General features: G+C 44.9%; 1 protein-coding gene across 4 annotated transcripts in view; it reads right to left on the reverse strand.

Moving 5' to 3' along the window:
- Positions 1 to 17,926, reverse strand: part of SMOC1 (SPARC related modular calcium binding 1) — a 157,295-nt gene extending 139,369 nt beyond the window's left edge. For 2 of the 4 annotated variants that reach the window (XM_067028287.1, XM_067028286.1), the window contains exon 1: positions 17,548 to 17,916. In XM_067028287.1, the coding sequence (XP_066884388.1) occupies positions 17,548 to 17,646 (99 nt within the window). In that variant the 5' untranslated portion in view covers positions 17,647 to 17,916. Of the gene's footprint in view, positions 1 to 17,547 lie in introns of all 4 variants that reach the window. The other 2 variants (XM_059056768.2, XM_059056767.2) reach the window with 2 other exon arrangements.
- Positions 17,927 to 24,999: the final 7,073 nt, after the last annotated feature.

The raw sequence follows: 24,999 nt of genomic DNA on the forward strand, positions 1-24,999 counted from the left end.
AATGGAACAAGCAGACGATATGCAAGAATAGATGGGTAATGTGAGGAGAGAAATGGAACTTCTAAGACAGAATCCCAAAGAAATGCTAGAGATAAACACTGTTAACAGACATTCAGAACACCTTTGATGGGATTATTAGTGGACTGGACACTACTAAGGAAAGAATCTCTGAGCTTGAGGATATAGCAATAGAAACTCCAAACAGAAAACTGAAAAGTAAAGAAAAAAAAGACTAAAAAAGAAGAAAATAATATCCAAGAATTATTGGACAACTACAGAAGGCATAACATGCATGTAATGGGAATAACAGAAGGAGGAATAAGACAGAACAGAAGAAATAGTTGAAGAAACAAAAATTGAGAATTCTCCCCAAATAAACATCAGACGCCAAACCACAGGTCTAGGAAGCTCAGAGAACGCCAAGCAAGATAAATTCCAAAAAACCACACCTAAGCATTTCATATTCAAAGTGCAGAAAATCAAAGATAAAGAAAAACAATCTTTTCAAAAGCCAGAAGAAATAAACACCTCACCTATAAAAAAGCGAAGATAACAATTACATTGGAGCTCTCCTCAGAAACCATCCAAGTGAGAAGACAGTGAAATGAAATATTTAAAGTGTTGAGAGGGAAAAAAAAAAAAAATCAACCTAGAATTCTGTATCCTACAAAATTATCCTTCAAAAATGAAGAAGAAGTAGACTTTCTCAGACAAAAACTGAGGGAATTTGTTGTCTTATAAGAAATGATGAAAGAAGGTCTTCAGAGAGAAAGAAGATTACTGAAGTCAGAAAGTTGGATCTACATAAAGAAAGGAGTAGCATTAAAGAAGTAATAAAAATTTTTATTTTTCTTATTCTTATTTGATCTAACAGATAACAATTCGTTCAAAATAATATAGCAACAATGTTTTCAATGATGATAGCTTATGTATAAGTGAAATGAATGACAGCAATGATACAAGGGACAGGAGGGAGGAATTAGGAATACTTTATATAAGGTACTTGCACCACCCATGAAGCAGTATGGTGTTATTTGAAAGTGGACTTGAATTAGTGTTAAACATATACTGCAAATTCTAGTGCACCTACAAAAAAAGTTAAATATATATATATATATATATATATATACAGACAGAGAGAGAGAGTTGATATTCTAAGAAAGGAGAGAAAATGAAATCATGTAAAATGCTCAATTAAAAACACAAGAGCAGAAAAAAAAGTGGAAGACAAAAATAGGAACAAAGAACATGAACAACAAATAGAAAACAGTAGCAAATATGGGAGATATTAATTCAAAGATATCAATAATCATTTTAAATGTCAATGGTCTACATACAGCAATTAAAAGTATTTAGATGGAAAAAAGTGGGTGTGGTTGGCCCAAGCCGCCTTATCTGGAAATAGCCCTCCAGGAAGTCATGCTAACAGCGATGATTTTTGCTTCTGAAATGCTCTAAAAGCAGCCTGGAGATCAGATGCAGGCCCACCCACAGGCTCTGATGGGACTGGTTTTCCAACTCCAGGTAAGGGAAAGCTAGGCATCCAGTGAGAAGAGGAGGAAGCCTAGAAAAACCAGGCGCTGCTCCTCTAGCTCCATGGAATTTGCCTGGGGACCGGATCTGGGCACATGCCGGGCAGTCACTGGGCAGCCTGACCCATATGACCCTGAGCTCAGAAATAATGAGGAGAACACATCAGCAGGGCCTTCTGGTCACCTCTTACCAGCAAACTTCCATGCCAGGAAAGAAAGAAAATGAAAGAAGACTTCAAGAAGGAGACAGTGTACAGTTGTCTGGAGAAGACATGGCCACATGGCATATGGAGGAAGATCTCGCCAAAGAGCATCTTTCCTCCACACGTTTCCACGAGGGGGTCCTCCTGACCTCATGGAAAAGGCATAAGAGGAGGGAGATATTTGATTTATTGCACAAAAAAAAACTAGCTTTGTTTTAAACAAAAGGAAGCAGAACCACAAATTAGACATCTTCCACATATTGATGAGCTTTTTAGCTTTATTTCCAAGGGTGAAAACTATAGGGAAAAAACATTTCGTTGTCATATGAGTCATCTTTCTTGTTACCTCTGTTCTTTTTATGAATAGTTAACATTTACTGAGCCTCCTGCCATCACTTCATTCAAGCTCCACAATGACCCAATGAGGTACATAATATTTTCAAATTACAGATAAGGAAGCTGAAGCTTAGAGGTTAGTTAATTTGCCCAAGGACACAACAGCTAGAAAGCAGCAGAGCCAGCAGAAAGAAGCTTAATCTTAGGTCTCTTTGGCCCCCAAACCACTACTCTGCACTGACTCTGGATGGGCAAGAAAGCCTCGAATGGTAACAGCTCAGACTTCTCCCATCACCCAACAGTGAGACGGGAGGTGCATTTCATTCTCCAGGTAAATGCAGCTTTAATGAAAGAAAAGATACAAACTGCGAATCAGCAACAGATGTGGGCCCAGTCTTTTTCTAAGCCTCTCAGTACAATAACACACCAACTGGAGAGGGCACGTGATCCTCAAAGTAAAGAAACGATGAGAAGGATGGAAATTATGCATCTTGTCCTCTGTGCACCTCCTGACTTCAGGCTGCCTGGGCCAGTGCAGATGTGAATCTGCCCCAAGAGGCAGGGAAAAACCATCCACAGAAGGAGAGCCCTGGACATCTTCAGACGCTCTTCAACAAACACAAAGGGTTTCCACTTCAACCCTCAAATTGAGTATTGATTTTAAAAGGTCTCCCAGGAAAATATTGTGCCAACCAAAAAACATATTCCCTGTGCTCTAGACCACTTGCCATTTAATTTGGGCACGTCTGCACTGATTGCATTGCAATTGACAAGTATGGAGAGTCTTACACCAGGATCTACCTTCACTTCAAACTGAATCTATCGCTGGTTACTTGTTCTATTTGCTCAGCTGCACATTTCCTAACTGAAACCTTCAGAATTTGCAGGAACCGGAATCCATGTCTTTTAGGGACTGAGAAACCAGAACCCTATGAAATGGAAGGTATAATAACATGGATGGTGAAGATTCTGCATGTCCTGAGTTTTTTGGTCACATGTTCCAACCACTGTACATTGGTGAGCTGGCCAAAGGCAACTCAGAAATATAATCCTCTCCTAAAATTCAGGCTATTTCCTCCCCTTGGCCAGACTTTTGCCACTTTCCCAAGCTCTCCAGGACATCTTTGAATGGAAAAGTCAGGGACAGAGCAATGGAGAGTGGAGATCTGGGTTCTGGCTCCAGCTCTGCCACCAGTTAGCTGTGTGGACTCAGGACAGTCTTTATCTCATGTAAAATGAAGGACCCCTGAGATTCCTTCCAATTATGGGACTATGTGGTCATGTTCTCTTCATGTTGGGGGCCCTCTGGAATCATCTTCATTCGGCCGATTCTACTCTGAAAGTATCCAAACTTTTCCTACGTTCCCTTTTTCTTATCAGCTCCTAACCTTGGGATGTCTGCACTGCTGGTCACCTTGGAGGTCACTTATGCTTCCTGTAATGATGAGGGAACTGGTCACACAGTAACAGGAGATCTCCCTCTCTAGGCTCTGACCATGAATGTCTGCACACTTCTCACCACATGCCCCCCGCACCACTCTGCTGGGCTACGAATGTGACAAATCCCCAAATGGATACTGTGCTTGTTGCCCCAGCGTCCTTTCCACCCTTCCACCTTATACAGCCATGGGGTCAGGAGGAGGTAGGAAAAATAACCTGACTGCCAGCTCCAGAAATGGGTATCTTCTTTCCTACCCTGCACAGAGATCAGTCAAAGGAACCTAGGCCTACATCACTCACAGCACGGCACTCTCCTGGCCAAAGAAAGGGGTTGGTTAAAAATGGGCATTTGATTCAACTTAGATCAATAAGCTAAGAGCCAAAGTTTTCTGAGAGTCTCTAGGAAAGGGTGACTGGAAGCCAATTCTCTCTTCCCTCCCCTAGAAAGTGTGATGTTCAGATATAAAGCGTGGAACCACTGCAGCAATTCTGCCACCAGGAGAAACTAGGCTTCAGATGAAACAGACACCACAGAAAGGCGGAGGGAAGAGCCATAAATGCACTGAGTGTTTGATAACACCGTTAAGTCACCAAATCAAACCAATCTTGAAACCTACTTTGTATCTGTACCTTCTATTACTTGAGCCAATGAATCCTCTTCATTGGATAAGCCAGTTCAAAACATGGTATCTGTTTCTTACAAGATAAATTCCCAACTAATGTGCATGTACCAAAGATCACACACAAAGCTGATCTACAGTTACACTTCAAAGGCCTCCCGATTAGCACCAGAGAGTAAAACCAGCTCCCTCATGCTCTTACTACTTCCACCAGAAAACAAGGAGACTCCCTTCCTAGGCCACCAACCAAGAATTCAGGCAGAGTTTCTCTCACAGTGCTGGGGTCACATGCAGTCTCCCCACTGGGAGGCCACTGCTGAGAAGGGAACATTGGCCCCCAGGCCCCCTTCCTCTGTACCCCTCCATGCCAACACAGAGATGGAAAGACGGCAATGCCACACAAAAGGCAGAAGTGCTTTTCAGTATCACCTATTACTTGTTTAAAAATCAGTGACACACTGCTGGGTGCTAATATCACAGATGTTATGTGCCTCCTGATGGAAGTACACACCAACTGCCATGAAACATACTTGTCCGAAAAAAAATCAAATCTACATCTGATCAAGCCTCTGGATCTCACCATCATTTTCCAGGAAATATAAAGGATACAGGAACATGTTACACAACTCTATGGAAATGTAATCAGCAAAAGCTAGTGTGGAAAACCCTAGAACACCTGTTTATTCAACAAGTAAATTACAAAGTAAAAAGGAGGTAGAGAGGAAACTCGTGGATTAAAAGAGGATTAAAGTACAGAGAAGCCAATACGTGGACCTTAATTGGATCATGATCTGAGACATAATCGGGGAGATTTGAATGTTGATTGAATTCTACATTGTAATCCCTATATTAAGGGATGGTTGTTAATATTCTTTGGTTGTGATGTGGTTTTGTGGTTAGGTATTTTGTAATGTCTTTTTCTTTTAGAGATATATATGAAAATATTTATGGATGATAAGATATAATGTCTGAACTTGCTTCAAAATAATATGATCAGAGGACTAGAGGATGGGTGGAAGAATCGAGCTGTTGTTGGAGCTGTGTGAGGGTGCCATAAGAATTCACTAATGCTAGTCTCTGCTTTTTTGTATATATTTGGAAGTTTTCATAACAAAGAAAAGTTTTTTTTAATGAATGGAAAGGACCCAAAGATGAAGGAGAGTCTAAGCTCTTTGCCAAAGTCCTAGTGTCATTTCCAAGAAAGCCTGTTTACTCAAAGTAACACTTTCTATATAAATTTCCCCAAGTAATTACCTTGACAGAATACTTCTGGTTGACACATCTTCTTTCCAAATGTTATTGAGAATTTCTGAAACACAGGACAAGCACTCCTTCCACAGGGTTACATTAAGAAGTCTAATTCACAGAAAATACTACATAAATTCATATCAAACATTAAATCAATGTTTGACCTGTGTATTGTATTTGTTGCTGCTCGTGCAATCTGAGCCTTCATAAACTTATTCACCTTAATTTCCATAATCTTAGCAGGGAGAGACCTTTCTCATCCTGACACCAAAGACAGAAACCATAATGACAGATTAGTTACACAAAGATGTAAAATTCAGAAGATTGAAACCAGTGTCTTTTCATAATGAAAGGCCTTTGCCAGACATGACAGCAAAACAGATTAATATATTAGTATTTAAAAAAACAGAAAACAAAAAACCTCTTCCCAAGTCAGTCTGTGAGGTGGAAAAAAACAAAACAAAACTACCACACCTGTTTGAAAAATCAGCAAAAATTCAGAACAGATGATTCCCGGAAGAAAAGGAACTAACGTAGGACTGCCAGATACAATATAGGATATGCAGTTAAATTTGAATTTCTGATAAATAACAAATAATTGGGGCCATACTTATTCTAAAACACTATTTGTTGTTTATCTAAATTCCAATTTATGCAATTTACAATTTAGGCGATCCTACTCTTCATTTGCCAACTCTGGCAATCCTAACTAATGGCCAATAAATTTGAGAAATGATCAACCTCAGCTCTAATTATCAAGGGAGAGCAAGTACAGCAAAAAGAGCAGAGGTCCCACCAGGCAGGGGCGGAAGAAGGACACTGCACCTGCACCCACCTGGCCCACCTGGAGCTCAGGGGAGGAGGCATGAATTTAGGGCCTCACGAGGGCAGGAGGGAGGTGACCAGCACTTGAGGCAATGGGGTCACAAGTTAGGTTGAACGGCCCTGAGCATTGTCTTCAGGGGAAAGGAAAAATATGATCAGCGGCTTGGAGCAGAGGACCCCGTGCGGAAGCAACACTTCTATTATTTGCTCTTAAAACTTTGTTGTGATCTATCCCATGCATTTTTATCTTTTATGGAAAATTTTATGATGCATTATGTAATACATACAAAAAGGAATTTAAATATCTGTGTACTCATCTTCCATTTTAAAAACATAAAACATTACCAACCAGTGTTTCTCTCCCTCCTGCCCCCGCACCCTAGGTAACCACTATAACCTGAGCTTCAGTTATCATTGCCCTCAATTTTCATACATTTTTTACATGTTTGCACCCCTAAATAAAATACATATAGTTGTCACATGCTTTCATCCTTCATCTAAATAGCAGCATAACATATGTATTCTACAATTTGCCTTTTTTCACCCCACATTTTGATTATGAAATTGATCCATAATAATGAGTGGTGCTTTATATTAGTCAGTTTCAGCACTGTGTAATATTCCATTATTTGAATATACCAAAATTTCTATTTCTCGTCTCCTGTTGATGAACAGTTAGCTGGTTTACAATGTTTGCTACTACCAAAAATTGTTGCTGTGAACATCCTTAAACATGTCTCTTAGTATACATTTCAACACGTTTCTCTAGGGTATATGCCGGAGTGGAATTACAAGCTCAAAGAGTGTGTGCAACTTCAACTGTAATTCTACAAAGTGATTGGACTAATTTATATTCCCACCAGCATCAATAAATGCATTTTTTACAGTTACATCCTGTTGAGGCTAACTGAAAACTCTCCTTTAAAGCAGACTGAGTTCAAAGCATGCAGAAATTGAGTCCGAGGCCTGGTACTAATAGTTACTAACCCTAAAAATCAACCCAACATGAACACGAGCTGGCTGTGTCTGATATAGATGGGGATTGGGCTGGATTGAGACAGCTTTGGGGATTTCTTTAAATCATGCATGATTTAATCTTCATTATTTTCCTCTAAGATTAAAATACGCCCATTGTAAACAAAATTATTTTAATAATTACTAAGACGCATCACAATGAAATGGAATATCCCCCGATGACCACAATTAACGGCATGACATATAATCCACACAATTTTTCTATACATAAGTCAACTTTTTTTTTGAATTTTATTTTATTTATTTTTTTATACAGCAGGTTCTTATTAGTCATCAATTTTATACACATCAGTGTATACATGTCAATCGTCCAACTCATCACACCACCACCTCCAACTCCCCGCCACTTCCCCCCCTTGGTGTCCATACGTTTGTTCTCTACATCTGTGTCTCAATTTCTGCCCTGCAAACCGGTTCATCTGTACCATTTTTCTAGGTTCTACATATATGCATTAATACATAATATTTGTTTTTCTCTTTCTGACTTACTTCACTCTGTATGACAGTCTCTAGATCCATCCACATCTCAACAAATGACCCAATTTCATTCCTTTTTATGGCTGAGTAATATTCCACTGTATATATGTACCACAACTTCTTTATCCATTCATCTGTCAATGGGCATTTAGGTTGCTTCCATGACCTGGCCATTGTAAATAGTGCTGCAATGAACATTGGGGTGCATGTGTCTTTTTGAATTATGGTTTTCTCTGGGTATATGCACAGTAGTGGGATTGCTGGATCATATGGTAATTCTATTTTTAGTTTTTTAAGGAACCTCCATATGGTTCTGCATAGTGGCTGTATCAATTTACATTCCCACCAACAGTGCAAGAGGGTTCCCTTTTCTCCACACCCTCTCCAGCATTTGTTGTTTGTAGATTTTCTGATGATGCCCATTCTAACTGGTGTGAGGTGATACTTCATTGTAGTTTTGATTTGCATTTCTCTAATAATCAGTGATGTTGAGCAGCTTTTCATGTGCTTCTTGGTCATCTGTATGTCTTCTTTGGAGAAATGTCTGTTTAGGTCTTCTGCCCATTTTTCAATTGGGTTGTTTTTTTTTTTAATATTGAGCTGCATGAGCTGTTTATATATGTTGGAGGTTAATCCTTTGTCCATTGATTCGTTTGCAAATATTTTCTCCCATTCTGAGGGCTGTTTTTTCATCTTGTTTATGGTTTCCTTTGCTGTGCAAAAACTTTTAAGTTTCATTAGGTCCCATTTGTTTATTTTTGTGTTTATTACCATTACTCTAGGAGGTGGATCAAAAAAGATCTTGCTGTGATTTATGTCAAAGAGTGTTCTTCCTATGTTTTCCTCTAAGAGCTTTATAGTGTCTGGTCTTACATTTAGGTATCTAATCCATTTTGAGTTTATTTTTGTGTATGGTGTTAGGGAGTGTTCTAATTTCATTCTTTTACATGTAGCTGTCCAGTTTTCCCAGCACCACTTATTGAAGAGACTGTCTTTTCTCCATTGTATATCCTTGCCTCCTTTGTCATAGATTCGTTGACCATAGGTGCATGGGTTTATCTCTGGGCTTTCTATCTTGTTCCATTGATCTACATTTCTGTTTTTGTGCCAGTACCATATTGTCTTGATTACTGTAGCTTTGTAGGATAGTCTGAAGTCAGGGAGTCTGATTCCTCCAGTTCCGTATTTTTCCCTCAAGACTGCTTTGGCTACTCGGGGTCTTTTGTGTCTCCACACAAATTTTAAGATTTTTTGTTCTAGTTCCATAAAAAATCATGAGCCAGCTTTTTTTTTTCTCACAAAGAGGATTATGTATTTTGGATTGCATTTTACTTCTTTTTACTGTGTAATATTTCTTTACAAGGAAAGAAATAATCTACATTTACCAAAAATTCTGTTATTCAATAAATATTTACTAAGCACCTGTTCTTGAACAGGATGGAGTCTATAAAGAAAATTAAGCAACACCACCCACGCTAAAATGAAAGAAACTCATAGATGAAGGTCATAATAATGGCCCCCACTTATCAAGCACCCTCTATGATCCAAGCACTGTATCGGACCCTTAACGAATGTGGTAGGCAAAATAATGGCCCCCCGAAAGATGCCCATGTCCTAATCCTAATAGTGCTACAGTATATGGCAAGGAGGAATTAAGGTTGCTAATCAGCTGACCTTAAAATAAGGAGGGGCTTCCCCGGTGGCACAGTGGTTGAGAGTCCGCCTGCCGATGCGGGGGACGCGGGTTCGTGCCCCGGTCCTGGAGGATCCCACATGCCGTGGAGCAGCTGGGCCCGTGAGCCATGGCCGCTGGGCCTGGGCGTCTGGAGCCTGTGCCCCGCGACGGGAGAGGCCACGGCAGTGAGAGGCCTGCATACCACAAATAATAATAATAATAATAATAATAAAATAAAATAAGGAGAACAGTCTGGGCTCTCCTGGTGGCCCAAGTGTCAGAAATCACAAGGTCCTTAAGTGGAGAAGAGGGAAGCAGAAGAGTCAGAAGCAGAGAGATGGCAGCATGAAAAAGACTTGACCAACTATTGCTGGCTTTGAAGGTGAAAAGGGGCTACAAGCCAAGGCATGCAGGCAGTTTCTAGAAGCTGGAAAAGGCACGAAAATGGATTCTCCCCTGGAGCCTCCAGAAGGCAACTCAGCTCTGCTGATTATTTAACCCAGTGAGACCTATCAGAGACTTCAGACCTCCAAAATTTTGTGTTGCTTAAGTCACTAGGTTTGTACTATGTGTTACAACAGGAATAGGTATAGGAGTAGGAATTGGAATAGGAAGCTAAGACTTCCCACTTCATCCTCCCTCCATCCTGGAACATAGATGCTATGCCTTCCATTGGACAAACTAGGGAACCAAGTACCCAACAGGTTAAGTTATTAGCCCAGGCTCACAGTGGCAGAGCCAGACTCAAACTTGGGTCCGTCTACCTCCGAAGCCTGCGCTGAGGCTGCCCCACTACCCTCCCTCTACGGTCAGCTAGAATACAGGGCAGATGGGGACACGCACTGCCCTAGGGGTGAGCAAAGCACAGTGGGTGAGAGAACCCTTCCGGGGGAGAGGCTGGGAGGACTGTGTGGAGGCTTTTGAACGATGAGCGGGATTCTGACAGAGATGAGGAGGGAAGGAGAGGTCAGGAAATGCAATGCGGTTCAGTGCCACCAAAGTCTGGGGCACATGAGGGTGGGGATATACAGTGAGAGGTAAGGCTGGGCACCTCAGTGAGAGACCGACACTGTCCAGTATGACAGCCACTAGCCACACGTGGCTATTAACATTTACCCTTAATTGAAATCAAATTAAGTTTAAAAGTCAGTTCTCCAGTTTTACTTACCACATTTAAAATTCAATTGCAAAAAAACCCACAAAAACAAACAAATAAACCCACAAAAAAACCTTCAATAGCCACATGTGTCTAATATTGGACAGTGCAGATGTAGAACATTTCCATCCTAGCAAAAAGGTCTATCGGACAGCACCACTGACGAAAGGGTCATTGCAGTCATTGTTTTTGAGCCAGTCGGGGGTACTGTGCACCTGAAAGCAGGCTCAATGTCCTTTTTTTTTTTTTTTAATAAATTTTATTTATTTATTTTTGGCTGCGTTGGGTCTTCGTTTCTGTGCGTGGGCTTTCTCCAGTTGCGGCAAGCGGGGGCCACTGTTCATTGCGGTGCGCGGGCGTCTCACTGTCGCGGCCTCTCCCGTTGCGGAGCACAGGCTCCAGACGCGCAAGTTCAGTAGCTGTGGCTCATGGGCCCAGCTGCTCCACGGCACGTGGGGTCTTCCGGACCGGGGCACGAACCCGTATCCCCTGCACTGGCAGGCGGACTCTTAACCACTGCACCACCAGGGAAGCCCTCAATATCCTTTTATAACACTGCCCACCTCACCCTCTTACTTGTTACTGCTTTCGTGTCCTCTCCCCTGGGGCTTTGCAGAATTTTTCAAGAAGAGATGAATGATAAACATGCCCCCAAAATATTTTTAACTCCCAGTGCTGTCTTAGAGATGCTATCTAGTCCTAAAAATGAACCATTCTGGGAAGTGGGTCCAGTTTTTCTCTACTGCCAATACTTTAAAACAAAAACAAACAAAAAAACATTTGGCCCTTATCTAACGGAATCAGATCAATGCTGCAGTGAGAAATGGTTTTTAAGGGGAAGGGACACAGTCGCTCACATTTGCAGAGTAATTGTCAGGTTTCAAAGCACCTGACACATTATCTCCCAGAACCTGGCTCCGTCCTGGTCCTCCATGATGGTGGCAGGGGCTCTTCTGAGACTCCAGCTCTTCTGAGTGTCCTTTCCTGCTTTGTAGAGGCTGCCCTGCTTTGGCTCCAGAAAAAGGAGGCCGAAATCCATCAAGCCAACGGCTGGGAAGTCCACAGAGCTCCACACCTAAAGTGCTTAGATGTCTGCCAAAGGTAAGATTAATTTGTGATCTAGCAATTGAGTTTAGAATGACGTCAGGTGCAGAAGGAAATCCAATTAATTGCTATACTGACCTACGTCGCTTTGGCGTCTCTGTGAGGCCGTTGGGAGTGCTGGTGGAGATCCAGTTCTCCTGTCCCCTCAGTGACTCAGGGTTCCTGCACGGCACACATGTACAATGCTAACCCTGTTTGCTATGCCTCACAAGCAGCTCCGATCGATTTCCCATCCGCAGCTTAACCCTTGTCCTCTCCCCAACTGCTCGGCGGTGACAAGCTCAGGAGGAAGGGGCCCTCCACGTGGACATACCCCACCCCCAGCAATGCCAGGAACTTGGCTGCTTAAACAATAGATCTCTATGTGGTCGGGAGAGAAAGGGTGCCCTGTACCTGCTAAGCGGGGCCATGCTCCCCTCCCCAGCCTCTGCCAAGGCAGGCGAGGGAGGAGGTTGGAATGAAGGCAGGGATCAGCCCGAAACACGCCTCCCCCAACCCCGCTGGCAAATAAGGCTTCTGGCCCAAGCGTCAGCTGGTGAGCTTTTCTACTCTGCAGGGCTGGGGACTCAGACGTACAGGGTTGATCCCCGTGAGCGAGGGAGAGAGAAGACTGCCTACCGCGGGCTCAGCTTTACAAATGAGCTCACTGGCCAGCTGATGTAGATATTTACACCGGAGCCTGGGGCGGCTCTGGGTATAACCCAGCGCTCCCCAACCTTTTGGGGACCAGGGACCGGTTTCGTGGAAGACAATTTTTCCACGGACGGATGGGGGGCGGGGATGGGTCAGGCGGTAAGGCGAGCAATGGGGAACGATGGGGAGTAGCAGATAAGTCACTCGCTCACTCGCCGCTCACCTCCTGCTGTGCGGCCAGGTTCCTAACAGGCCACGGATGCTACCAGTCCTCCTCCGCCCGGGGGGTTGGGGCCCCTGGTCTAACCAGCCAAGAATTCAAAGAAAAGCCAATCATCACTCCCCAGCGTGGTATTTTCTAAGATGCACATCTGGAAAGGGGGAGGAGGGTGCAGAGGAGGCAAGAAAGGAGTCTCTACAAAGGGAATTTGTGTTTGCCTGACCTCATGTGCAGAGAATGGAATTAAACATAATATTTGGTTCGTGACACGCTCAACACTGGTCTAAGCAGGAGCCACTCTTATTTTTTATTAAATAAGCCATTGATCTTTCCCAATGGACAAATACTTTCAAACTCACCCCCCCCCAAAAAAAAGTAAAGTATTGATACTAACTTACACTATAACCACATGATTTTCTTGGCCAATCCATCCCTCTGCTTCACCCTAACCTCCCCTGATCCTGTGCACCTTGTTTTTCTTTTCATATCGCTTTCTTGCAGCTCTATGTATTCCTGAAAGTGTTTTTATTTAATTTTAGCTATTTGTAAATGTATAAAAGATGTCACACTGCATCTTTCAGTGCACTTCTTTTACTTAATATCATATTACCCAGATGCATCCATATTTTTGCATATCACTGTTGTTCATTTGTTTTGACAGACTGTAATTCTCCATTGTGTGAATACATCACAATTTATTCATCTACCCTCCAACTGATGGGTATTTGGGCTCTTTCCAGGCTTGTGATAGTGTGAACACGGTTGCATATGTCTCCTTCTGGACATGAGTTTCTCTTGGGCATAGACACCTAGGAGTGGAATCCCTGGGCTGTAAGAAATGTGAATGTTCGGGGAATTTCCTGGCGGTCCAGTGGTTAAGACTGTGCTTTCTCTGCCAAGAGCTCAGATTCGATCCCTGGTCAGGGAACTAAGATCCCACAAGCCAAGAGGGGCGGGCAAAAAAAAAAAATGTGAATGTTCAACTTTAGGAGATAATGAGATAATATCAAAGTGTTTTCCATTTGATTGAATTTCCTGGAGTTTCTAAGATGATTGTTTCCTCTTCCTGTCTTCCTCAGTTTTATTTCTTTAAATTTCACATGTCAGCTCTATCAAAATATTTAAATCAAATTCTTGGCCTAACACCTTAGGTAGCCTCTCAGCTAAAACCCCCATGTGGAAAAAAAAAGGTTTCTGTCCTGAACACAGATAATAAGAAAGGCATCTCTTCAGACACAAGGACCCACCCTGGTCCAGACACTGAGACAGGTTAGTCAAATAGAAGGGAACTGTCTACAAGTTGCTTCACATTTGGCAAATGCAAGATTTTTTAAAAGGAGTTTATGTGGAGCCAAAGCCTGTTCCCCCATCCAAGCCTGTTTGCTCAGTCTCTCCTCCCCCAGCCCTCCTATAACCACCCCACATGCTTATTTTTAAACAAGGAACAAAAGCCTAAAATGGGAAAAAAAATAGTTTGTTAAGTAACCAATTTCACATTTAAATGAGAGCAGGGAGTTCAGCATGGACATCACAGTACAGTCGAATTCATTGCCATAAATATTTACAGAACACTTTGCAGTGTGACCAGCACACTGACAAATAACATCTCTATTCTGCCCTCAAGAGGTTGTGAGCTTGTTCACTTAACAAGACAGAATTATGCACGGAGTGCCGAAGGGGCAAGTTAGAGCTGAGAAGATGAAGATGCTGGTCTGATCTCAAGATGCTCCCGGTAGAAGAATTAGCAAAATCTGGAAGACAAGTGAAAGAGATACCGAAGTTGGACAAAGGTGAGAGTGATCCATTCTAACCAAAAGGCTGTTTTGCAGGAAAGTTCCCAGAGAGTGATGCTAGAAGTAGGTTTTAAAGGATGAATCAAGTATGTGAGAGGAGAGAGGGCAGTTAAAGAATATAGCTAAAACAATTAAGAAATAAAATTTCTCAGACTTCTTGACCTTTTCTCCTATTTCTCAAACTTCTTAAATCTATTTCCTGCCTCCGGTCCTGCACCAAGAAGATGGAACCTGTGAATCACTGTTAAACGTGCATTATCTGCATTTATTTGTTCATTTCACAAGTGCCAAGCCCTGTGCTGAGCTCTGGGGAATACACCGATGGACAAGGTGGGCACAATTCCTGCCCTCACCCAGCTCCCAGTCTGCTGGGCAGACAGACGTTTAGACAAAGAGAGGCATTAGTCAGACGCCATCAGCCTGGCAGAGCCCCTCCCCCATTCAATCCTCCCCAGAAAGATTTTCAGTAAAGTGTGCAGGATTAAAGAAATGGCTGTCTCCTCCATAATTAAAAGGCTCCTGACCAGCATCCCAGGTAGCCACGCGGCTGCTCAGAGCTGAGAGGCCAAGAAATCAGGTGCTTCCTACATAATAGCCTCCAATCTGATACTTGATAGCTGCTGGTTTCCAGAGTCAAACAAATGTCAGGCATTTTATGAAGGCAGGAAACAAATAAAGGGGCAAGGATTGGGGTCTAGGCCTCGGGGGAGCTCAATTAGTGAGCCAGATAAAGTTAAACCGAAAGGGCATGCTCTCGGTTTCCTAGAAAGCCAGCTGGAAAAGATGCCAATCCTTAAGCCTCTGTCACTCAAAAGATTAGCAGAAGAGACCCAGGGGATGCCCAAGGGAATACTGCAACAGCCAGATGTTTCTGATCCTGCTAGGACACTGCCATCCACAACGAGGGCCACATTTCTGAGGCCACCAAGAAGACAGAGAACTGCAGTCTTCTGGAATAGGCTGAAACTCAAAGACATCGCGCTTTAGTGATACAGACACCCCAAAACATCATCCATAATGCTTTCTTACAGACTCGCCTGATGCCCATTTAACAGGAACGGCATGACTAGTTGGCCGAACATTCCCTGCAGCTTCTGGGTGGTATGGAAAGCACACGACCTGCACATCCATATAAACTGGGATTTGGTTCCCACTGCTGTGGATGCACCATGAGTGTTTCAAGCAAGGCTTTTAGCCTCCCTAAGTCTCACTTGGAAATGACACTTAAAAAGACCCATCTTCTTGGTCTAATAAATATAAGTGATCATGGAAAGTGCCCAGCTCAAGAATTCATAAGTGGTGGCTTTCAAGGGGGCCTATAAATGGATCCAGGTAACTACACGCTCAAGATAGTAGCTTCCTCTTGGTACTTTCTAAGAGTGTGTGTGTGTGTGTGTGTGTGTGTGTGTGTGTGTGTGTGTGAAAGAAAGAGGAAAGGAGAGAGAGAGAAAATGCAGCTGGGACACACAAGCCTATTTACAGTTCCTGTTTGTGTTCCACCATTTCTGTCAAATTAATAAACTAAAGAAGCTGGAGGGAAAATTAACCAATGTCTCTATTTTCCCCTGAAGTCCCTAGCTTTCCCCTAAGAGCTGCTTCCCTCACATTCAGGAGGCAAGGAAGGAGAGCCATATGGCTTGAGATGCTAGACCCGCCCGGCAGCAAGTGAGCCCCCCACCATTTGTCTCCGGGCCTCTCATGTGGGCGGGCATCCAGATTTCAGTTGAGGTGCTCTGGTCTGCGTCTCTTGTCTTGACTGTTCCTAATTATTGAAGGGAACGCCGTGGCTCTCCTGACCTCAGAGTTTAAGAGCTGTGAGTCCTAATATCAAACCAAGCAGCTTCATTTAAAAGGCATGCTCATCTGCATCCATAAAAGTCACTCCTGGAGCCCTGATTTGCCCCAGCTTTGGGAATGCCTGCTGTCGAGGATTTATGACACACCCTGGATCTAATCGGCCGCACTTTAACTGCTGCTGTTGCACATCTGGTCATAAAAGCAAGGGCCGGCCCAACACGGGGACAAACACTTTTCTTTCCTAAGTGGCTGCAAATCTGATCTCACAGTGATAGCCAGGCTCGGATGTAATCAGCCAGCATCTGGGCAGTCATTACGGCTCGTCAAGCTTTGCAAGGCTTTTCCCACACACACGACAGCTATAAAGATGACTCTCATGGTAGCAAGGGCTATGAATAAAGAACCTGCAACAGGAACAGGTGGCAAAAGGCTAGGCCGAACAATATCCAGGAAAGCATGAGTTGGTTAAGGAGCCCACCTGTTCACAAGGACCCCAGCTACTTTCATATGGACTCTCCCACTGCCTGGCGGAGGCAAAACTGCCCTGACATAAGGTAATCCTCGGCCAGAGGTCGTCTGGATAAATTTGATCAAATGAACACCTAAGTAGTTTAAGAGGACACTTTTTAAGGCAGTGGAATCCTTCATTAGACCAACTGGGCGCATGGGAGCAATAATCTAGCCCAGCAATGCACACAATGCTGTCGGTTCCGGGAGGTTTTAGAATGCCCTGAACAGCCTGTCCTCTGCACAGAATTGGCACGTTTCACATCGTTCAGGAACTACAATCAGACCAAGGTTCAACAAGTAGTTCAACCTCCCGCGCCCGAACGCGGGGGAAGAGACCCTTGCACACTGCCAGCTCCTCTCCACCAGCTCTCCCCAGCCTCCACCTCTACCCCTCCTCCGCCGCTGTGCCTAGCGGGAGGGAGCATTAAAATTATCTGCTGTGGGTTTTACGAGCAGAGATTGCTTTTTAAAACAGCAACAACACAAGGTCCTTGTGTGGCTCTCGGGTAACCTAAAACCCTGGAGGCAGAGCTGCCCCCCACCGCCGCCTGCCAAGAGCACCAGCGCTCCGGGACCGCTTGCAGCAGGAGGCACCTCGGAGGCGGAAGGCACATCTAAGGGTCTTGGGGCAAAACGCCCCGGGAGAAGAGACTGGGAAAGAGAACGCACCAGTGACAGCGGGGGAGGAGGGGAGGAGTGAGCAGGCAGAATCGGTGCTGCAAGAAAGAATGGGTGGGGGGGCGGGGGGAACAATGGGAGAAATTTTTATTTCAGCAACTTCGCCGAGAAGCCCGCGGGGGATTGGGGAGTAGGTGAAGAGGGGGACGAGGTCTGACGCTTCCCTTCCCCCTCTCCGCCACCTCCCCCCAACACACCACCAGGAAGAGGGTCAGCGACCTGGGTCTCCTTCCGCAGGTGGGCGCGCGGCTGGGGGCGCACTTACCCTGGGGCCCGTGGTGCGGTGGCCGCGAGCCGGGGACAGCTGCACCAGCACGAGCAGCAAGTGGGGCGCGAGCAGGCGGGCGCAGCGCGCGGGCAGCATGGTGCCAGGCGGGCCGGGCAACCGGCTGCGGGCAGGGGTGGCGGGCTCCACGGGGCGTACGGCCGCGCCGGCCTTCCTGCCTTCCTTCCCCCGGGGGGCCCTGGCGACGGCGGGCCGCGGCGGTGCGGCGCGGGCTCGCGGAGGCTGCGGTCGGAGCGCGCGCTCATGAACCGCCCCGGAGGGGAGCTGAGCGCGAGCGTGTGCTCTGCGTGTGGTGCTCTCCGCTCGGCCGGGCCGCAGCGGCAGCAGGTTGGACGCCAGAGCTGGGCCATGGGAATTCCCGTTATAAACCCCCGGGAGGGGTGGGGCGGAGCCCGGCGGTCCTGACTGACGGGCCGAGAGGCCCGTGGCAGCCGCCCCTCTGGCAGGTGAAAGCCAATGGGAGAGAGGAAAGAGGGGCGGCTCGCGGTCGTCCCCACTGAGGAACGACTCTCGGCGGCTTGGCCGAAGTGGGCTCCAGGAGAGAGCGGGATAAAGAGGAACTTTCTCTTGGCCCTTGGGTCTGGTGAAGCCTCCGAGAGCTCCAGCAGCCTTGAACCTACCAGAATGCCCGCCCGGCTAATGATAACACCTTAAGCATGTACAGTTTTCCGCACGAGTACGTGACTTGTCACAACAGCCGGATGAAAATGGCAGGGAAAACACTCCTAGCCTCGTTTTTTCAGATGAGGGTACTAGGGCTCAGAGGGGTTCAGAAATCTGCCTCCTGGCTGCATCAACACCAAGAACAACTGGGAAGTCGCCAGGTCATCTGCACAGAGCGCTGGCTGTGACCGGTGTTGGGAGTGGGGATTAGGCGCATTCGCTGCTTTGCAAACAAGCTAACAGCGGGTGACACACTAAGTCCTACGGCGGCTGACCCTGGAGCAGTGTTGAGAAGAGAGAGAAAGCACGTGCTGGGCATCTCCTGGCTGGGGAGGGCCCCTGTGGGTATGGGATGATGCCGATCCGTGGCACTGTGGTGCATCTGGGATTAGAACCCAAGCGTCCTGGCTCCCTGCCTGGAACTGTAGGGCCAACAGGCAGCCTCTCAGTGGCCTAGGAGCCCTGGGAGGAGAGGTTAGAGGGGAGCTGGTTTCCTGGTGCGGGGAGAGAGAGGAAAAAGCATTGGTAAGGAGGGGTAGTCTGTGGGTGCAAAGACCCCGGAGATGGGTCAGAGGAGGGATGGAGACCTCTCCTGAGTGCCCGTAGGATGTTGGAAGGCTCTGCCCAGGGCAGTCCCCAGGGGTTCATCTTGGGAATGGTCACAGACACATCACACCAGCTTCTCAATGGAGCCAGGTGATCCACTGCATTCAACCCAAGAGAACCATGGTTTACCTTCTTATGTGGAATACAGCCCTTAGTGTTTATTTTCATTGGTATGGACCACTCACTTCAAGGGGAGGGATACTTTTCTCCAGCCAGGCTGGAAGCAGTGCCAGAATTTAACTCCTCTCCCTGTGGGCTTGAGAGGTCCAGACAAAGGTTAACTCCTTTGCCTTACTGCTTCTCTCCTGGATTGTATAAACAAGCTTCTCACCCAACCCCTGCACTGAGTTTTGCCCACTCCCCTTGTCTGCCATCCAGCCTCCACCAGGCAGCCAGTCATCCTTCTAAAAAGCAAACCTGAATCACCACACTCTGCTTAAAAGGCTTCGACTTTCCCCAGCGCCCTCAGATCAGAAAGCCCTGACTGGATGCTGGAACAATAACAAAGTACTGGTTGTTCTCCAAACAAAAATGAAGAACTGCTCTAAGAGAATCGCCTGTCTTCCTCTGCTGGGAAATAGTGCAACAGTCTGACATGCTCTCTGGAGCCAGTCAGGATGGGTTCAAATCCTGGGTCTGCCACCTAGTGGTATAACCTTGCATCCGTCCCTTTACTTAATCTGGGGTCCAGTTTTCCTGTCTGTAAAATGGGGATAAAAATAGTGTCCACCTTATGAGTTGTTCTCAGGATTGAAGGAGATGGAGTATATAAAGCCCTCAGAATGACTAAGTTATAAATATCACCATCTGGCATATGAAGAGGGCAGGACAAATGCCTCATCTCATTTTATCCTCAGAACGATCCTGTGAAGTAGACAGAGACATCCAACTTTACAGGTAAGTAAACGGATACTCCATGCGATTGGGACTTGCCTGGCCTCATTTGGCTGGTAAATGACAGGGAAGATTCAAGCCCAGGTTTTCAGAGTCTAATTCTGCCTCCATCATCTGATAATTGCAACGTCCAATCGCAAATGCTATAGGGTTCAACAGTTCCTGTGTGCTTACTGGGAATTTTTTCAGTGGCCTGCAAGGGAGCTGAGATTCTTAGCATCACTGAGCTTCAGGGAAAAGCAAGGGTCAGCCCTTCCAGCAAGGGTCAGCCCTTCCTGGAAACAGCCCTTATGATCTGGCATCCTGGGAATTGGCCCAGCTGGACTTGTCCATTTCGCCTGTGCCTTGTAAAGCACTTACATCAATTTCCCTGTGCCCGTGTCAGTGCTCCTCCACCAGGGGCTTGGAGGGGTGAAAACGACACTATCGGGCTCAGCAGTCTGACAGGTTTGTCCTGACTCTACCACATGGCCACATGCACCCCCATCAAACTGGTCAACTTCTTTCTGTTGCCGGAATTATTGAGACATCTATTGGAGTAAGTAAATGCTTGAGATGCCCCCCCACCCCAGCATCTGGCAGCAAAAAACACCGAGGGAAAAGACACTGCAATAGTCCTTTCCATCCACAACACCAGAGGCTGCTCTCCAGCCAGAAAGCTTATTTCCAAGTAGTCGCTGGTCCAAAAGTCTACATTATTCTGGATTTCAACCATGTAGCTTAGTTTAAAATATGAGCAACTGCTTTCCAGTTACTTTGCTCAGCAAGTATTTTCTTTCCCTCTGGTTGGCATGCGAGGCCTGCTGTAACCATGGCCATCATTCAAATGATGCATTTTCTTCTCCCAACTCCTCCCAAGCCCAGAGAAGGTTAGAAATTCCAGAGAACTACTAGTCCCAAAGAGTGTCTCTCTGCCAGGCTCAATCTTCTGATCCAAGCAAAAAGTGAAATTGACAAGTTCCTTCTTTCCCTGGAGACCAAGCTTATGGTCCAAAAATAAATCTAGCTCTCCTGGCATCTGGTCTGTCCAGTTTCAGCCATGCTCCTTGTCCTGTGGGACTTCTGTTTGCAAGGGGATATTTCAGTGAAGAAAAATAATACTTTATATCCCATACTGAGGTCTGAGGGCCTCAAATATTTAGTACTAGCTAGGAACGCCCATTTCAATATATGTTTTTGTATAGTCCAGGAGTCTTGTCTCATATTCAGAGTAGAATCTTTCTATTCATTTTAACAAGGATTTTGATGCATCTCCTTCTGTGCCCAGCACAATGCTCATTCTTATGAGATCTTTGGATGTACACCCTGCCCTCTGAGAGGTTATAATCTAATTTAAGACACAGCAGACAGATACCTAGAGACCGTATTTAAGAACAAAGACTGCAGTGTGTTTTGGGGACTCAGAGATCAGGGACCCACTATAAACCTAATGGGCAGGGAAGGTTTCACTCACTGTCGCGGCCTCTCTTGTTGAGGAGCACAGGCTCCAGACGCGCAGGATCAGTAGTTGTGGCTCACGGGCCTAGTTGCTCCGCGGCATGTGGGATCTTCCCAGACCAGGAATCCAACCCGTGTCCCCTTCATTGGCAGGCAGATTCTCAACCACTGCGCCACCAGGGAAGCCCAGAAAGGTAGGTCTTTAATAGTGCTTTGGAAAAAAGTGCTTCTATAATATAAACATACGTTGATTCATACTTGCTTCACTTGTGACACCACTACCGACAGAGAAAGGTGAGTGGTGTCTAAGGTTCAGGACTCTTTTCAAATATACTACTGAGCTCAGAAGCCTGGGACATCAAGAATCCTGGGGTCTGTTTCTGAATTTATGACAACTTCCTGTAACACCAACATTGGGCTGAGATAGTTATTATTAGTCCCATTATGCAGGTGAGATTGACCCACAGAAGTTAATCTTACCAAGGTCGGTCCTTACACTTTAAATATACATGACAACTGATACACAAACAAAAGGAAATACGTGAGGTGATGGATGTGTTAATTAACTCGTTGGGGGGAATCCTTTCATAACGTATACATATTATATTGTACACTTTAAATATCTTACAATTTTGTCAGTTATACCTCAATAAAGCTGAAAAATATATATACACATGACAAAAATAATTAGAATGACAAGCAAATTAGAAGATTATCTCTTTTGTACACAAACTCCCTTCAAAGTCTAGGATAGCGCTCTCTAACCTAGGCTCCTTCTAGTATCAGTCTGTCATTCTTAATAAGCAGCTTCTCCCTCATAGTCCAAGATGGCTGCTCAAGCTCTATCCATCACATCTGTTTTCCAGCCCTCAGGGAGGAAAAAGGGGAAAAGAATAGCATGCCCCTCTCTTTAAGGATAACTCCCAGCAGTCACATTTCACTATATCTCATTGGTTAGAACTTAGTGACATGACCACATCTAGCTACAAATAAGGCTAAAAAAATTGCATTCTTAATTCAAGGTGGCCACATGTATCCAGCTGAAAATCCGGGTTTATGTCACCAAGGAAGGAGAAAATCCTGAGGCCATCTGGCAGTAGGGGCCATCCTTGTTAACATAACATCATTAACATCATCATCATCATTAACATATCTTGAGCTGCCAAGTGAAGGAACCATGGACAATGCAATGCAGCCCAGAGTGTTTAGTTGTGGCTTTCCTCCAGCTCTGCACATCTAGCTCCCTCATGCTAAAAACATTAATAACCTTAGGGCCAGACACGCAGACTCTCGATGCCACAAAAATTTACTTCTGGTATTTCCCTCTCTTAGGCACCTTCAAGTGGGAGGATCTGAGAACATACTTGGATGAAGCTCAAGCCACGTAGTGCCAGGGTGGCAAGAAAGAAGCCCCCTGAATAGACCAGCAGTCAATTAGGACCATCGGGAATAATGCCATCTTTGTGAAAATATTCTTGGCAGTGGTCTGTATTCTTCTGTTTCTGTTTCTTTCCCTCCCTCATCCACCTATAGGGAAATCTCTCTTTTCACCTGGTTACTTTTCTGTGACCTGGTTTCAAAATTACTAATAGAGCAGTAACACAAAGACTTGAATACACACTCTTGCATTTACTCTACAAGGTAGGTACCATCATTTCCCCCGTTTTATTAATGAAGAAACGGAAACTTGGGGAGGTTACATAGCCCAGCCAGAAACAAATAGCAGAATCGGAACTTAAGCCCAATCAACCTTATTCCATCAAGAGTTGAATTTTTTGCTAAGCACTTTCCCTACATGATCTCATCCCTCAGGCTCAGCGTATGAAGTCAGTATTATTAGTCCCATTGTGCAGATGAAGAACTGAGGCTTAACCACGTAGGTTACTTTACCAAGGGTAGTTTTTAAAATTTGGCTTGCACATCAAAAGTTTTGGCATCCTCATAAATCTATCAGTCCTAAGAGTCAAAATCACATGCTGTATTTGCAAGGGCTATTTTGTGTATTACTGAAGGTTAACTCTTATTTCCATGTGTATGAATTTTCGCCACTTACCTGCCTTATCTTTCATTTGCCTGCTTTATTGGTCTGTATTGTTCACGCAGGAGCCCATTAGGCAAGGAGCCTTTCCCTGTCTCCAGGCCCATAACCACCTGTGTTTGGGTGCTCTAGAAAAAGCATCGTTACAAGGATCTCATTTAGACTGGGGTTTAAGACTCCATCGGAAATCATCACTGTTTGGTCCTGATCCATTGGACCAAACAGTGACAAACCAGTCAATCAGACAAATTTTATTGCATTCCTACTGTGTGCCAAGCACTGCACTAGACATTGGGTGTACAACGAGAACAAAGAGAGAAGGCTACTGACCTCAAGGAGCTTACAGTTTAGTGGGAAGACAGACATTAAGCCACTAATTATCGATAATTAATTCATTAGTTACAAGTGTCTGGTAGTACTGCAAAGATGTACAGGGTGTTTGCAGAGTTATTAAAAAGGCACCTAACTCAGTCTGGAGAGTCAACTTTCCTGAGTTTGTGATGTTTAAGTTTAGATTTAAAGGATGTCTGGTTTAAGCTATACAAAGATTGCGGGAGGGGAGCTTTCTGGGCATAGCAAACAGCATGTGCAAAGGCACTGAGGCAGGAGAAAACATAGCAGTAAATTTTCAACTAACTTGGTCACTCTTATCCCTTTAACTCTCAGTATCCCAGGAAAGATAGTTACCACCACTCACCATCTGAGTCTGATGGACTCATTTTATGTTTATATTTTTAAGTCATTTTACAAATAATTTACAGAGGTAGGAATAAAGGGGTAGTGTATTAGCTATCTATTGCTATGTAACAACTTACCCCCGAAACTTAGTTTAAAACAACAAACATTATCTCATAGTTTCTATGGGTCAGGAGTCTGGGAGGGACTCAGCTGGGTAGTTCTGGCTCAGGGTCTCTGAGGTCACAGCCAGGGCCAGCATCATAAGCCTGCAAGCTGTGCAGTCATAAAAAGTTCCACATTTAGCTTAATATTCTATGGTTGCTGAATTTAAATTTATAATAATTTTTTAGCAAGGAACTCCCATTTTCATTTTACACTGGACCCCATCAATTATGTAGCTGGTTCTTGTTTCAGTCAACCTAGCAGCCAGGGTTACAGTCATCTAAGGCTGGAAGACCCACCTCCAAGTTCACTCCCACAGTTGTTAGCAGGCCTCAGTTCCTCACTGGCTGTTGGCATGATACCTCCATTTTTCTCCACATGGGTCCTCACAAGATAGCTGGCTTCTCCCCAGAGCAAGAGAGAGAGCCCAAGATGGAAGCCACAGTCTTTGATAACCTAATCTCCGGAGTGCCATACCATCACTTCTGCCATATTCTATTGGTCACACAGACCAACCTGGAACAATGTGAAAGGGACTTTAGGGGTGTAAATACCAGGAGGTGGGGATCAGTGGGAGCCATCTTGGAGACTGAGGACCACAGATAGTGAAAAACAACTCTGTCAGAACTGAATATCATCATACGTCTTTTTTGCAAAATAGGAAGGTTCCGGCTCTTGTCATAAAATATCGTGTAATTAAGTCTATCTTGTTGAGTGAATAAAAGGATGAAAGTACGATATTTCCTTTTTGTCCTTAAAATATATTCTTAATTCACTGATAATTGAGTTTGAGAAAAATCATCTAGGATATTATCATCTAAAGATTCATAGGCTAGGGCTTCCCTGGTGGCGCAGTGGTTGAGAGTCCGCCTGCCGATGCAGGGGTCACGGGTTCATGCCCTGATCCGGGAAGATCCCACATGCCGCGGAGCAACTGAGCCCGTGAGCCATGG

Source organism: Kogia breviceps, chromosome 3 (genome assembly GCF_026419965.1).
Source record: "Kogia breviceps isolate mKogBre1 chromosome 3, mKogBre1 haplotype 1, whole genome shotgun sequence".
Taxonomy (NCBI): Eukaryota; Metazoa; Chordata; class Mammalia; order Artiodactyla; family Physeteridae; genus Kogia; species Kogia breviceps.